Below are 16,819 nucleotides of genomic sequence, written 5' to 3'. Positions count from 1 at the left end.
TCACAATATTCACTGTAAACTCTGACACAATCTCAATGAACCAGTGCCAAATCTCTCTTTCCGAGTGCAATGTACAGCCAGAGGGCAACAAGGAATGCAACACATTTAAAGTAACAGTTTAAATCCACATATAAATTAAATAATAAGAAACTAACAGACATTAACAAAAACAACAAAAAACAGAAGATAGATACATGCTTGAGAAAACAATTCTGGCTATAGCCCAACAGATAGCACTACCAAAAAAAAAAAAAGACAGTCGTGTTTTGGATTTTCTGGAGTCTTTCATTCATTTATTTATTTATTTAACTCTATATCCGTTTTCTTTTCTTTTTTTTGCCTGTCATTTACAGTCAATCTTACATGACCAGTGTCATATTGTTTGTCGTCATTATGCCCATTACTTATCACATAACACATAGAGAAGTCAAAAGCTGAAGAAACTGTCACAGAACACAGAATAATTGATCCCATAACTTTTGACCCCCTTTACTATGACACGCATGAATCCTCTCTGGAGAAGCCAATTGGTTTTAGAAGTCCCAGAATTAGTTCAATGGAGGCCACCTGTCTGAGTTTCCCATTGGTTACAGTATAATTCCCCCTGAATATGGAAGGATCAGCTTGTGGTGGGTCAGTACAGTCATCTAAAATATAACAGAGACAAAAGAACAATTCAAGAAACCCCCAAAAATGGTGGTTGAAAAGCACAAATCAGGGGATGGAGACAAGAAAATATTCAAGTCACTGAATATAAGTGAGTAGGCCCTCCACAAAAACAAGGCAAGTGAAGGAGACAATTTAGAGGCCCATGAGATTGGAGAGACTGTGCAGACAACAACTGCTTCCAGTTGTATGGGAGAATGGCAAAGAGAAGGCCACTGGGAAACTGAAGTCAGATGGAAGAAGGTTCTATGGTCTGATAAGACCAAATTTAAATTTTTGGCCATCAGACTGAATGCCATGTTTGAACACTGCATATGACTAAAACACACCATCCCCACCATGAAGCATGGAGGTGGCTGGATCAGGCTGTGGGGATGTGCTTCTCTACTGCAGGACCAGGAAGACTTGTGAGTGGAAAAATGAATGCAGCAAAATGTGGAGAAAATCTGGAGGAAAGCTTAATGCAGTCTGCAAGAAACCTGCACCTTGAGAGAAGGCCCGTTTTCCAGCGGGACAACAACCTCAAGCATAAAGCCAAAATCACACAGGAATGGCTTCAGGACAACAATGTGAAAGTGTCCTGGAGTGGCACCGTCACAGAGTCCAGATTTCAATCCAATTGAGAATTGTTTTGTGGCTGGATTTGACAAAGGCTGATCACTCACAATCCCCAAGACACTTGATGGTGTTGAGCTGTGTACACACAGAACTCGAGGCTATCATACCTGTCAAAGTAGCATCTAATAAATACTGACTTTAAGGAGGTGAACACTTGTGTGATGAAGTAATTAATTTAGACCATTTTGCACAGATCGGTCTTCACGTTGTCATTGAAGAATCTTTTTCTGTTGATCAATGTCAAGAAAGCCAAATTAAATCCAGTGAGATTCAGTGTTCTATAACAATAAAATGAGAACTTCCAAGGGGGTGAACACTTTTTAAAGGCACTGCATATCTTAGCCACTTCTACTAGGTTGCTATGTAGCTATCTATGCCAATATAGCCAAGTAACATCTCCCAAAAATCGAAAACTTGGACCTGTACCATGATTGGCATTCTGTCTGGAAATCATTTCACTAAATTGTAGATTGTTTAGTCCATCTCATCAATTTAGATAATCCTCAAAATGCTCCTACATTTTCTGGCCCACACCTGCCGTTACCCATTTGAGTTGCTGCACCATATTAACCGCTGTTTAGTTTCCTTTGTGACTCCTTTCAAAAGGAGATATTGTTACATTTTATTGTTACATTTTCTGTAGTACTAGGGTGTTGTACCATGTTAGCCATTATGAATGTAGTGAGAAGTCAAGCAAAATGACGCCTTGCATTAGCTAACTAAAAAGATTACAATATGCAAGCTTTCGAGGCAACTCAGGCCCCTTCTTCAGGCAAGATGTAATGATTTGACTTCTCATTACATTCTCTGTGAAGTTTGACTATCTAATGTGAGGTGCTCTAAAACACAAAGCTGCCCTTTGTCAACCACACCTTCATTCTAATTTCCTTGTTCTGCTTTGTATTACCCAGGCATCTCTAAGCAACAGGGAGTGTGAGAAATCGCTGACCTTGCGCACCAGTGGAGTCGTCATAAATGCTATTCCATCCTGTACCACAGAGGGTAAGAAAGTGGGCTTTTCTGGCCATTTATAACATACAACTCCTGTCAACTTTTGAAGCTTCATTCTGGGCTGAACTTTGCTGTAAGAAGAAGTCCCATTTTCCAGTTGAGAAGTAGCAGGGCAGACCCACAGTGCTGTCCCTGTACTGACCCCTGTACATGTGGTTCTTGGATGCCCCCTTGTGGCTGATGGGAGTAGTGATAAAATATGTACTTCGTACTTTAAAAGACAGGCTATGTCTGTTCAAAATATCTATATTGATGCCTGTGTTCATCCAGCTTTCATGTTTCAATGTACCTGCAAAGTCACGGCTCCTGCTCTCCTCAATTTATCTATGGTATTTTCAGTAACTTTGATGCCAAAATAATGTGCCAATGATTCAGCTACTCTCTTGTGGCATGGCATAGCCCATCCACTTCATCCAATTAGATATCTGCAGGTTCTGACATCCTCTGCTGTTTTCTCTTTGTCACAGACTTTGACTGCTTGACCATCTGCTTTTCTGATGGCCTGAAAGTTAAGTCAACTGAGGTGAGCAACATTATTTGTTCTTCTTTACTATATGGGTTATTGGCAGGTAAGTTTTTCTCAAAGTAAAAGTGAGCTATGAATTGTACATATCCATGCAGTACTTGTTTATTTCCACTCCTTGCAGCCTCTGATGGCACACAGAACCAAGGCACCTCAGAATCTGAAGCTTAGGGATGTCATCACATTACTGAAGAAGAGTCTGATGAGGTTCCAAATGTGATCCAGGGCATCCCAAAGGAGCTGTAGTTGATTAAGCTCAAGAGTGTTGTGTCTGTTGGGTTTGAATGTAAGCCAGAAGAATAGACAAAATACCTGGGGCCTCATGTATAACGCCGTGCATAGAACTCACACTATAACATGGCGTAAGCACAAAAGCGGGAATGTGCGTACGCACAGAAAAATTCAGATGCAGGAATCCGTAGGTACGCAAACTTCCACGTTCTTCCGCTACATAAATCCCGATCAGCGTGAAAAGTAACGCTTGTGCACGCGCCTTCTGTCCTGCCCCAACTCCTCCCAGAATTACACCTCTTTGAATATACAAATCAATATAAATAGCCTTCTGTGAAAAGACAATGGGAAAATCTAAGAATTTCAGCGAATACCAAGTGGAGGCAAAGGAAAAACGTACAGTTTGTTGGTTTAAACAGTGGTATAATCAACAAAAGGAAGTTGATCGTGTGACATAGTGTCGGAGAAAATTGAAAGCTCAAGTTCACAAAGTCGCACAGTGCCTGAAATAAAAAAAGAAGTTGTTACATATCAAAGTTGGTGTGAAAAGGCGACTCGTAGCGGACCGTCTGAGTGTCATATGAAAGCTTATTAGGGTACAGAGAAAAAAAATAGGCACACAGTGGGAAAAAAAGCACAAAATGTCAACTTTAATCTCAAAATTTCCACTTTAATCACGTAGTTTATTTTGTCCTTAAAGTAGAACATCATAAACTTCATCTTAAAATTGTTTATTTTACTAGTTTCTCAAATCCCATCATAACTAAAGTAGGACGTTAAATGCTTTGTTCTGTGTTTGATCTTCTATGTGCTCTGTGTGTGAATCACTACGTGCTTCCATTCTGTCTCTTTCTCCGACAGGACACAGAATCCATTACATTCGAGATATTACAGCTCTCTGAATAATTAAACTACTGAGATGTATACGTGATATCTTTTTCATGATGATAGGAATGAAAGCATGTTATTAAACATGGGAACACGGTGGTGCAGTGATTGTTCATATCTCACACAAGAGGCTTGCTGCGCCATGCGCGACCTTCGATGAAATAATTTATTACAGAAGTACTGTCTCTTTCAAACGTACTAACCTCCAATTCCTGTCCTTACTTTTCTTTCTCCAAATACCCAATCGCCACACAATCAGCTCTGTAATAGACGTTAAGCCATCTGTAAGTTCAGAACGTCGATTCTTCAAAACGTTTAAGGAACATTGAAATATCTTCGTAGTACATGTTTAATTATTTTATCCGTATATCCGTATATAATAATACAGCGCAAGGCAGGAGCTATCCGTGAACTAGCTAGCGCTGCGGCACCGTGTCCTCACATGTTTAATTATTAACAATACTGATTATTTAAATGAAGTCAAAGTTTTATCTGTATACTATAAGCAACATATTTTGCTGCATTTCATCTTAAAAATGATATCGTCATCATATGCGCTTTATAAAGTGGCACAGGTTGTACAATATTATAACTGTAGTGCAAGTTTACAGTGGGGTAATTGTACTTATAACTACAAACAGTTCTACAAGAAGCACTTGATTGAGTGCGTTTATAGTTCTTGGGATGAAACGGTTTCTGAAACGCGAGGTCCGTACAGGAAAGGCTTTGACGCGTTTTGCCGTGGCTGAGGTAGTGTGTGCTTGAAACTGTATACCGATAATTCTCTTTCCGATCAGCTGCTGCTGTGATTCCCCACTCAGATACAGTGATATAAATACTCTGAGTGGTGCAGTGAGAGTAATATGGAAAAAGATGATCCGCTGCGGCAACCCTTAACGGGAGCAGCTGAAAGAAGAAGAAGATGCAGTGAGCGTAACAACGCTAAAGCAGTTATGGTATTTAGAATACTATGGCTATTCCCTGGACCATTATATTGCTACAGGTTAATTACAATCAGATGCATTACACTAATAAACAACATGCAGTTAATTTCAGTGTATTTATAAAGCCGCGTCAGGAATGTGGGTCTAAGAAAGAAAGGGTAACCACACAGGAACAGTAGCACTGCTTTGACGCTGGGTGCCGCCAGTCTGCAAAACCGAGCGGAGAAATTGCGTACGCCAGGGTTTGAGGTACCGTGGAAATGTGCGTGGCTTTACACCAAGTTTAGGTTTTATACATCGCAATTTGAGCGTGGAAACGTTCGTACGCAACATTTCTGTGCGTACGCACCGTTTATACATGAGGCCCCAGGACATTAAAAAGAATGAGCATCAAACCCAAAATGAGAGACAAAAAGAAATTGTTAAACAAAAATTTCATTAGCAAAAGAAGAAGACATTGCATTAATATAGCAAGTTTCAAGGCACCCAAAGTGTATACATAGAGAGGGGGGAGCCACTTCAACCACCATCAATGTACAGCGTCCAGCTGAATGATGTGATGACGGCCATTTTTGTGCCAGTACACTCACCACTTATTAGTTATTAGGTGGTCAAAGAGACAGAGAGATAGTTAGCCAATTAGAGCTGGGGGTTGATTTGGGGACCTCAATGACCAGGCCGTGATGGGCAATTTAGCCAGGACATCAGGAAACACCCTACTCTTTATGAAAGATGGCCAGGGATCTTTTAGACCACAGAGAGTCAGGACTTCTGTTTTACATCTCATCCGAAGGACACCACCATTTTTACAGCACAGTGTCACCATCACTACACCGGGGCATTGGGATCAACTCACAGACCACAGAGTAAGCATCCCCTGCTGACCTTACCAACGCCTCTTTCAACAGCAACCTAAGCTTTCCAACCAAGTATGACTGGGCCTGAACATGCTTAGCTTCAGGTGGATAATCTGTTCTGAAGTGCATGATTACAAGCGATTAGAAAAGGGTTTTGAAACTTGGATGAGGAAGTGAATTTTAACCCATCCTGTCATGACACAAGTTCAGAGTACACACCTGTAAAAAAAACCTGGCACCTTTGCCCTAATTACAGGGGCAGCAAAATAGTGGTGTGTTTAAAAATGAAAATGGCTGACAAAACAGTCCAAAATATCAAAACAAATGAGAATTGCCATAAATGGATGTCAGAATCAAACTTAGCTACTCCAAAACCCCCAAAATGACAGAATCGACAAAAAAAAAAAAAAACAATGCTCAAAAGGAAATCTATCCTAATAAAGAGATAAAGTGGGCCAAGGCAGCACCTGTATGCCAGCATTAATTCGGAGGCGGAGTGGTGGCTCTGAGGCTGCACTGGCAATCGGAAGGTTTCTGTTTCAAATCCCATAAATGCCAAAAGGGACTCTGCTCTGTTGGGCCCTTGAGCAAGGCCCTTAACCTGCAAATGCTGAGCGCTTTGAGTAGTGAGAAAAGCGCTATATAAATGCAAAGAATTATTATTAATTCATCAGGACAGATATGACCTCAACAGATTTTTGTGGCTTGGTAGGGTCCTGTAGTATGGTCAGACGTCTAGGAGGTGTGAGTGGAAGGCCTCAGATAAGTTCAGCAGCCTCTCCCTCAATGTCCTGTCAATGATGCAGACATTGTATCTACCGGCAGTTTGGCCAGGAGTAGAGGTGACATATCTGAAATAGCCTCTCAGATGGATCAGCGCTGGTGTGGTAAAATATTGCATGATCAGATACTGGACATTCATTTGTCTTGTTAGCGGGCGTCGATGTACCATCAGAGTGTTCTAGGTGCACACCCAGGGACCCATGACAGCAGGGGACCATTTCACCAATAGCCATCAAAAGAAACGATCAATTATCTGTGAGTTGAAATGACAAAAGGGGAACCTGATAAAATGATGGAGTATCCACACCAAAATTAAGAGTGAGAAATACAGTGCTGCTTAAATCTGCGCACTGCATTGTTAAAAGTGTGATCAACTCTCAATTAAAGAGCTAAGTTACCCAGGGGCTTGTGGGGGTCTTTAATCCCTCCTTGTCAGTTAGTCTGCTGAAGCTTTACTTGCAGTTGTGACCCTGCAGATTCTGTCAGCGCTGACTCATGATAGGACATGCGGTCTGACTTGATTTTGATGATATTTGAGGCATTATGGAACACACAAAAGACTAACCAAGTGTGGTCTTTGTCCTGTTCTGACCTCGGCTTTAAATAAAGGCCTTGCATTAAGTGCATGTAGACTTGATCGCTTCATCATACCAAGGTTGGGGATGGAATCGTGAAAAGGCCGCTTGTTGTTATGGACAATCACCCATAATGCTAACAAACCTGATATTGTCCTCCTTCTAACCTATAACTGCAGGTGTAATCTGTAATCACAGAGGTGCTAACGATGAGGTGTACTCTCTCATTCACAGGACAGCAAGATCAGAGCCTCTAGTATTAAAATAAGAAGCCTTGAGCAAAAATCGTTCAATGTCTGCTTTGACAAGGATCACAGGAGGGTCTACAAAGAGGTGTCAAGGTGAGCTCCATGACAGCAACATTCTCTAACCCAACATACCCTGCGGAATGCTGAGATCTGCTTGAATTTCTTTGTTTTAGGTTGCTTAAAATGAGGGGTTTTGTTATTCTGAAAACCTATACAATTGCAGATATCCATGATGCAGGAGTAGATGTACACCTGAAGATAATGTTTAGGGCCTGCAATAACGGAAACCTGGCTAAATAGGAGAGATGGAGAAGAGTGTAATATAGATGGTTATACATTATTTAGGAAAGACTGGCAAAACCAAAAGATGTAGGAGTCGCTACATATGCAAATGAATGTCTTCAATTGGACAATGAGCCACATCTTAAGTGTGGTTCTCAGGAACTGACCAGAACACATTAGGGATAAAGGTCTGATATTTCTTGCGTTATACACCCCCCAAAGCAGATGATAGCATCAATTTGCAACTGTTTAATAATATCAAGAAAAAAATCAAGTTTAGAGGTAAGAAATTTATAGGGAAGGTGTATTTGCCAAAACCGACTGTAAGAATGGCGAGCAGAAGTTAAGAGTTTCATGGACAAAAATCAGCACCAAAGAGAGAGGAAACCTGTCTAGATTTAGTGTATTAGGTAGATATGATTGAATCATTAAAATCCAGTGATGGTGTGCATCAGAGTCTTGGAAGAGCACTTATGAATAAGTGAAATCGTAGTAAAGCACATTTGGAACAGATGCTACAAAGTCTAAAAGAAACAAACTGGGATAAGCTTTTAAGTGTGGACTTGGTCAAGAAACAGTAAAGCAGGTTTTAATGTGTTTTAGGCCTAATGCAGGAAAACTTCTTCCAAAAAGTTCAGAGAAGTAAGAAGTTAAAGGAAATTCTGCAGTGGATAAATAAGTATACTGCGGCACAGCACATTTCTGAGGATTATTGTGGGAAATAAAAGATAATCATGAGATAGTTAAACAAGGCTGAGACCAATCAAAGCAAGGGATCAAAACAGAGAGATCTAAAATTAATCAGGCAACCAGAATCAAAAGGGCAAGACATTTTTTAGAAGTCGGTGGTGAAATGAAGTCAATGGCCTAAAATTGATGCTAACTGTACATCAAGAGAGATTTTGAATGTAGTATATCCACTAAGGCAGGGGTAGGCAACGTCGGTCCTGGTGAGCCGCAGTATGTGCAGGTTTTTGTTCCAACCCAGTTCCTTAACGAGAACTCAATTATTGCTGATGAAGCACATATTGCTTAAGTGACATTTTGATGCTTCATTTTAGTGGTCTCACTTGTTAAGGTTCTCCAACCTTAATTGCTTATTTCAATCTTAAACTGCTGCATTCAGTGTTTTAATTGCTCCTTATTAGCAATAAGATGTAAAAGACAAAGCAGCCAGCAGTTCTCCAGCTAGCTTTTTTCCAATTACATCTGTGTGTGTGTTCATCATGCACTGTTTGATTTAATAAAACACTTAATAGAAAAATGTGACAGACTGAAAATGATCTGTTTTAGGCTTCATATCATTTGGATGATATCTTTGGAAAGGAAAAAAATCTACGATATAAGAGCCTTACATTGCACAGACTAACAAGCCATAAAATTAAATAAGGTCTGAGATTGGCAATGATTGGTTTCTAATTAAGCAATTGGGTTGGAATGAAAACCTGTAGCCACTGCGGCTCACCAGGACCGACGTTGCCTACCCCTGCACTAAGGGATAACACCTTATGTATCACAATCCTAAAGCGGAACACAAAAACAAGGCATGAATGAAAATAAACTTTGTAAAACTAAGTCAAAAATACAAAGTAAACCTTACAAATCCTCATATTAAAAATAAAAATGTATAAAAATGTATTAATATAACAAAGAGCTGAGAAATAAAACCAGCAAAGGGAAAAAATGTCTACGTTAGTTTTACAAGACAAATAACTTCAGGGCTAACTGCTGGGCTTATGAGAGCCAGGATTAAAAAGGACATTAGGAAAGTTAAAGGGTAGTTAGAGAGGAGTATTTTAGAACAGGTGAAAAATAACCCCAAAAAGATTCTTTCAGTAGTTTAATAGTAAAATAATATTCAAGAAGTAGGTGATGTGCATTAGAAACATTAAGGTAAACAAAAATATTCAGGTAGTAAAACAGTAAATCCTCCAAACTTTTATTTTAATGAAGTTTACATGAGTGACAAAGCTGATATCATCCCAATAGTAACAGAGGCTACTTAGGTAATTGTAAAGGGAGAAGTGCTGCTTAGATTAAATAAAACTAGCAAGTGCCAGGACCACAAGACATTTAACCTAAAATGCTTAAAGAGGTTAGTGAGTACATGTATAAAAACTTGATGCATATTATTTGAAAATCACTTCACACGGGAAATTCACAATGACTAGATTTTATTGCTTTATATACAGTACAAAGGGTGACTAGGCTGATCCAAGTAATATCAGCTAGTAAGCTCTTCCTGCATCAAGGGTAAATTAATTGAAGCAATTATTAAGGAAAACATTGAGTATATGGAAAGATCAGGTGTATTAGTGAGCAGTCAGCATTTGTTCAGGCAGGGAGATCATGTTTCACTAATATGCTTGAATTTTACAAGGAAGGAACGTAAACGTGGTCACAGATGCATGTGATATTTTTATCCTGTTTTTGATAAGTTAACACACAAGATGCTTAACATCAAACTGTAAAAGTAAGAAGTGTGTAGATGGGTGAGAGTTGACTAAAACTAAGGGTTATGAACCTTATCAGAATTGGGTGAGATTAACAGTGGTGTCCATCAGGGCTCAGTGTTGGGGCCACTGCTATTTTTAATGTAAATAATCGATCTACATTAGAATATGAATAACAAGATGGTTAAATCTGCAGATCATATTAAACTGGAAGGAAGAACAAATAACATAAAATTTTAAAAAGTGACATGGACAAAATACAAAACTGAGCAGAATGCAAATAAAATATATTACATATAGGAAGGTAAAATGTTAGATTTCAATACAAAGTGTGAGGTTCGAACTTTGAATATGTTTCATAGGAGGAGGTCCTGGGAGCTGAAGTTGACTTTACTGCCTTAATCCAGACAGAAGCCACTAAGTAGGGTAGTAGGATGTTAGGTTATATAGGTTATATATGTGTGGCGTACAAGTCAAGGGAGGTTATGCTCAAAACGTTATAACACACTGATGAGGCCGCACCTGGAGTACTGCATTCAGTTTTAATCCCCAGGCTACAAAAATGACAGAACAGCGCTAGAAAAAGTCCAGAGTGACTAGGGTGATTCGAGGACTGACAGGTCTAAGCTATGAGGAGAGATTGAAGAAGTTGAACCTTTTCAGTTTAAGCAAATGGAGATTAAGAGGTGACTTGATGGAAGTGTTGAAAATTGTGAAGGGAACCATTCCAGTGGATCCCGGCTGTTTATTTTACAATAAATTCTTCAGCAAGAACAACGGGAAATGGTTGGAAACTTGCTAAGGGCAAATTTCATACAAAATGTTAGGAAGTTTTTCTTCAAACAAAGAACTACAGACAGGTGTTGAGGGCAGGGCTTGACAGATCTTCAAATCTTTAGAGATATGAGGTGAAAGCATGGATTGGCAGCCATGCTCTCATCAGAGTTGTTCTAATAAAGCACTGTTGTTGGTGGCTTATTGCAAAATCCTTTGCTTTAAAGTTTATGGACTGGCAGTCGGAGACTGAATTACTCAAAGTATATTTTATAGCTCCTTTCCTAGTAGATCTTGTCCCACATTGCTTTAGTAGATCTCTATTTCTAGCAGCATCACTTCTTGAAAGGTCAAGTTCTAATTGGGTATTGATAAAGCACTTTAAATCTTGAAGGTTAAATGCAGGTTAGATTTATAAATGTCAGCATGTTCAGAATTAGGGAGCTGGTCGACAGTGGGATATGAAACTGTACTCTAAATCTGTAATACAAATGAGCATGAGTGTCAGTGCTGCTTTGCTTTCATAGCTACTCCTGTCACAGTGATCCTCATCACTCCTGGTGTTCAACCAGCCGAGGTGGGCACATGTCACTCCTCTCTTCTGATCACCACCAATTAAGTTCAAACCCTTTATGTTTGCTTACAGAGTAGTCAGTGGGTCAGCTTCTATATATATGGAGAGACTTGTGACGTCCTGTGTTTCTTTTTAGCCACTCAGGTCTGCTGATGAAGGGCATGTGGGGATGTCACCTCTGCATGATATTAAATCTCAGACCAGACTCTTTTCGTGTGAGCTGCCCACCTTTATTTGGAATTTGGCTTTTATATATGTAGATTAAAGAAGTCCGAATACCACTGACTCACTCATCACGAAATCTCCTGAACCATGAGGACTTGGGACTTGAAATTTGGAATGTAGGTTACCCTTGGCCCATAGGTGCTCTCTAAGAAACGGTTTTAAAAATTTCATGGTCCAAGCGCGTTTTGTCTGTATGTCTGTCCGCTTTTCACGGGAAAATTACTTAACGGATTTAGATCTGGTTGTTTCCTATAATTTGCTTGAACTTTCCTGTTGATTTTGCGACTTCTCTCATCGCGCTAAGTACCATAGTTCAGTTGTGGTACCAATGTATTTATGCAAATCCAAGAGAGTGGCTGTTGGCCAAGAGCAGGGGGGCGGGGCCTTCCTCATTCACTCGCCAGCCTCTGTTCGAGTTGGTCTACGTCTCGCCATGTGTTGGAGTGCACCTTGTCTCCGCTTAGCTAGCAATACCTGTTTGTTCAATAGACATTATCATCTACAGATTGTTAAGGAGTAACGTTTGATGTTTTTGAGAGGGATCAGAGCTCCCTGTGTTTTAGAAGGTAGCTGCTGATTGCCAGAGATATCACGGCCATGTGTCTTTCTCCCCATGTGGGGAACGCTCTCCCGTCAGAGCTGAACATGATCAGATATAGTGTCAACATCTATTGATTTTTAAAGTTTGTCCTGTTTCATTACTATGTGGGCACAGCCACGGGGTACAGCTAGTGTGTTTAATAAGCCTCACTTGTTTGGTGAATTTCTGTTTAATTCATATTAGTTGTTAGGAATTGTAACAGCCTTGTATTTTGTTTCACTTGTGATGTTCAATTTTGTCACCTTGTCCTGTCACACTTGATCCCAAACATTCTCCCTTTTGTAAGTCGTTTTGGATAAAAGCATCTGGTAAGTAGTCAAATGTAAATGTAAATCCTACCTTTATTTATTTATTATTTATTTTCTAGCATTGAAGTGTCACCTTGTCTGGATCCAGGATTCTGCTTGCAGAAAAAGAGAGATACAAAATTCTTCTTTGGGGAAGACCAGAATGTAGGCCTGACACAGTACATGCCCAAAGGACTCTCTCTGGCCATTAACACGTTTGCTGGCATCATTCGCTGACTTCTACAGGGCACTGTTATAATTGTTACATTAAGTACCTTGGAAGGTCTTTCTCTGCACTTAACAAATGCTCAGGAAACATCCCACCAGTTCAAGCTTCTGGCTTGGATACTGCAGTTCAACAGAATATGCTCTGAACAGTCACCTCATTCGTGATGATGCGATGGAAGATGGAAGCCTGCACTGAAAGAATTGACGCTGCATCCGTGGTAAGACAGCAACCACTGCCTCTATGGGCAGCATTCTACACTTCTTTGTGACCAAGAAATTAATATTCAGGGTTGCACTTGTCCTTCAAGCAGTAAATGATGCTGCAGCTACCCACCACTCTGACCTCAGCCTCGGTCCACACGTTTTCTCCCACATCCAGTGGGTCAAAGTGTATGGAGTACTGTGTGTGATGTACTAACTACATGTTTATACCACTGTAGTGATCAAAGCAGGAGTGTCAAGCATGGTGAGCTACAGCCTACCTCTATCAGCCCTGGATGCAAGGCACAATGGCTTCTCAGTCTTAAACATAATTGTCAGTGATATATGTATGCACTAATCAAACTCTGTTGGTTCAGGGATAACCCTGAACAAGTGGCAGTACCCCACCAGTGACAGAAACCTGATCAACAGTGATGGTCACGCTGGAAGTGGAGTAGAAAAATGAAAAGAATGAAGGGAAATCATTGTTTCATCCAGAATCATAGCAATGGCAGACTGCATGGTGAATGAGCAATTCATTTCAAAATGGTTCATATGCAGTACATTAAGTACTGCTAAAGCAGACTGTTTGCACAAAAGACCAACTTTCCAGAAGGTATGCAGCATAGCTGCTACATATATACAATGGACGGACATAAAGGTGTCTATACTAAACTATGTTAGACTTCTGATTATTTTGCACCCAGCGGAGCCAAAAAAGGAGAAAATTTCTGCTCAGAAACATTGGTCAACAACATGGAACATGTGCAGGGACTGGAAAAGCAAATGAGCATACAGTATATGAAGAGATGCACTTTGATTATTAAACATGGTGGCCTTAGATCTTTAATTATGCTGCTACAAAAAAACCAAGAATGTCTCAAAGTATACATATCACTAATATGAACAATTCATAGGGACTTAATTATTGGGCATGGTTTGTTGGTTTGTACATGGCGCTGACACAGACTATGCAATCTAGACATCTGTCTTGTTCGGGATCACCTATACTGTTGTAGGTGTTATTCAATCATTTGATGATCGAGATTCTTTTGCAAATCTTTAGAACTTCTAGGGCAGGCTGGTTTGGTGCTAATACAACGCTTGACCACACATACATGTAACCTACTAAGACCAAGGAGATACCAGTGTACTTTGGTCTATCTGTAATAGAGCTCATGCAGGACATTCAAGGGTTGCACATACATCCACTCCCCACCCAACGTGAAGTCCTTAAGCCATTGAGAAATGCTTGTTTGGATTTTCCACAAGAAATTCCATCCCATCTCATATTGCCCAACACATGGGTTTCACGAAGTATACTAAAGAGACCCACATGAAACCTCATTCTGGATCAATAAATTTCTCCATTGCTCTGGGATGCATATCTTCTTCATGCATCACCTGATGGACACCTAGTGTCCATGGAAGGTGCACCACTGCTTTGGAGCGCAACTATTTTTTTTTTTTGCTATAAATTGAACATGTGCATCTTACCCTCTTACTCAACACTCTCAAATCTTCATGCAACTGACAATTATGTCACCAAGTGATTTTTCGGGTGCTATAGTAACAACAAGGTTTATCTACATTTGGAGAGCTTTATTGTCATTATACAACAAAATTTCGTTGACATCTCTGCCTTCACAGCCAAGTATATATAAAAAAAAAAAAGACAAAAAAAAGCATTTAGGACTTTTTCATTCTGAAATTTAGTTGAACAGGGTTTACAAATAGTGAATTGAAAATGAAACTTACAAAAGAGTTGAAAATTAAACGATTCCTAGTGGAAGTGAATAGCAATGGACAGTGTATATCAAAGTAGCACAGTGTTGCTTAGTACAACAGCCTCACATGCTTCACTGGCATTGACATTATTTTGCCAATGGTATTTAAGATGGAACCACCAAAGCTTAGGGTCTGCTTCTTAAAAAACATTCTTATACAGTTAGGGAAAGGACAACAGATTGGAGTTAGGACCTTTTTGCTGCGTTTTGAGACATTCATTCTGTTGAGTGGTTATACAGTAGGTATAGACAATCTTCAGCTGGTGTCAATACTGGAAAAAATAAATCTATAGCAGTTCCAAGGCTGAAAGACGGCCTGGCTCCATCTGGGCATTCTACAGCACTCTATATTTATATGTATAACGAAAAATACACGCCTCACCACAATACAACATAATCCCAGTTATGGCCTTTAACTGCTCTGTTTCCCACTACTGGCAGTCTTGGGCATGACAGCCCTCATCTTTTCTATTCCTAGCCATCATGATCTCTTTTACTATTTTTCATGCCTGCCAGACCACTGATTATACAGTAGGTGCAAATATTTTACTTTGTCATTGTGAGCCCTAAAGAGAGCACTATGCTTGAAAAGAGACTGGTGAATAAGGTTTTCCTCCATTTTTGGGGAGGTTCTCCATCAGGTTTTTTTCAGATGACTTTGCTGCCAATGTTGCCTCACTCGAAACTGACTTGACTTTGGTGTTAACAGCTTAAGTTGTCGTCCTTTTTTATTTTCTCCTGAAATATCACAAAGTCTTGTGTTTTACAGGTCACATACCTTTAGAGCAAAGCAGTCAATCTTGTCCTGATGCTCACTTTAGGATGTCAATTCCATACTTTACTAATGGTTGACTACTAGTGTTGCCGTTTTGCCAAGCTCTCTAAATTTTCATATTCTTTACATTTTTGTAGACCATCCTGGGTAAATGAATCTAGTAAATAAATAAAAAAAATCATTTTGTATTAGTAGTATTGCTATTCATATTTCCAACAATTATTTTCTACAAAGACCCATTCTTGGGGTCCTAAGGTCCCTGTAAACAGTGTCTGGGCCAATCAAGGTATTTTATTTTATGGTAACATATTAATAGCTTTCTGTTATAGTTGCCACAATAAGCTGACAGAATATTGTGGACCTTTTTTATTCTTTCTGCTACCTCAGTGCTACAGTGTGCTTGCATGTTTTCAAGGGCAGCAGACTGTGATAATTAGATGAAAAACATTAAGATGATGACACAACAAACAGTATCAGAAAGACTAACCAAGGCTCATAAACTTTCTTCTATTTGGCAACCAAGTGCTAAGAAGGATTTAAAGGCCCAAACTGGCCCAGAGAATCTCTAGGAAAACATATTCAGCATGCTTTTCATAAATTTGATGTTATGAATAATTCCTAATTTAATTTTGTGCCCTTTTAGTGAACATTATCAAAATTTATTTTACATTCATTTGTATCTTGCAGAAATACTGTATGGAACGTGCACAGGCAGGCCCAAGTACAAATGGTGTTAATAGTGGGATTGACGTGGCTTGTTAGCAGCTCTGGGTTTTAGTTACTAGCCCATTTTGCCTACTCTGGAACATGTTATCTGCACAGACATAACAAATGTCTTAACTCTTCTGTAGGTGGAATTTTTTTTTTGTAGCCGAGTTCAACAACTGCCTCCCCTCTGTGCCTGCACAATATTTCTGTAAGGTTTCCATTTACTTTGCACAGGAAGCGATTTTTAGGGATAATGTTTACCAGAAAATTCGATAGAAGACTAATGAATTATTTAATGTATGTATTTGCAGTCATCTGGTTTGAAGTCAATTATACTGAAATGACCGAGAGGAACAAAATTAATGTGACGAATACAATTTTTCACACTAATTAGTATGAATTGTACTGTGTACATATATTTAATGAAAAATTGAGCAATGTACACCAAGCCTCCTGTATGTGTTAATAACAAAATCAGATATTATATTTAGAGTAATTTATTGAATTTAAATATGTACATAATGATAGTTTTTTTCATAGCATGTAAATTGTAAATATGTAACATATTAATTGAAGGTGT

General features: G+C 39.4%; 1 protein-coding gene across 2 annotated transcripts in view; it reads left to right on the top strand.

Moving 5' to 3' along the window:
- Positions 1 to 13,669, top strand: part of LOC114664830 (phosphoinositide 3-kinase regulatory subunit 6-like) — a 146,430-nt gene extending 132,761 nt beyond the window's left edge. For both annotated transcript variants that reach the window (XM_051936289.1, XM_051936288.1), the window contains exons 17-20: positions 2,196 to 2,286; positions 2,763 to 2,818; positions 7,331 to 7,437; positions 12,621 to 13,669. In XM_051936289.1, coding sequence (XP_051792249.1) covers positions 2,196 to 2,286; positions 2,763 to 2,818; positions 7,331 to 7,437; positions 12,621 to 12,777 — 411 coding nt within the window. In that variant the 3' untranslated portion in view covers positions 12,778 to 13,669. The remainder of the gene's footprint in view (positions 1 to 2,195; positions 2,287 to 2,762; positions 2,819 to 7,330; positions 7,438 to 12,620) is intronic.
- Positions 13,670 to 16,819: the final 3,150 nt, after the last annotated feature.

Source organism: Erpetoichthys calabaricus, chromosome 14 (assembly GCF_900747795.2).
Source record: "Erpetoichthys calabaricus chromosome 14, fErpCal1.3, whole genome shotgun sequence".
In the NCBI taxonomy this organism is placed as follows: Eukaryota; Metazoa; Chordata; class Cladistia; order Polypteriformes; family Polypteridae; genus Erpetoichthys; species Erpetoichthys calabaricus.
Note: the sequence above shows the minus strand (reverse complement) of the source record. Positions and strands in the feature narration are given on the sequence as shown.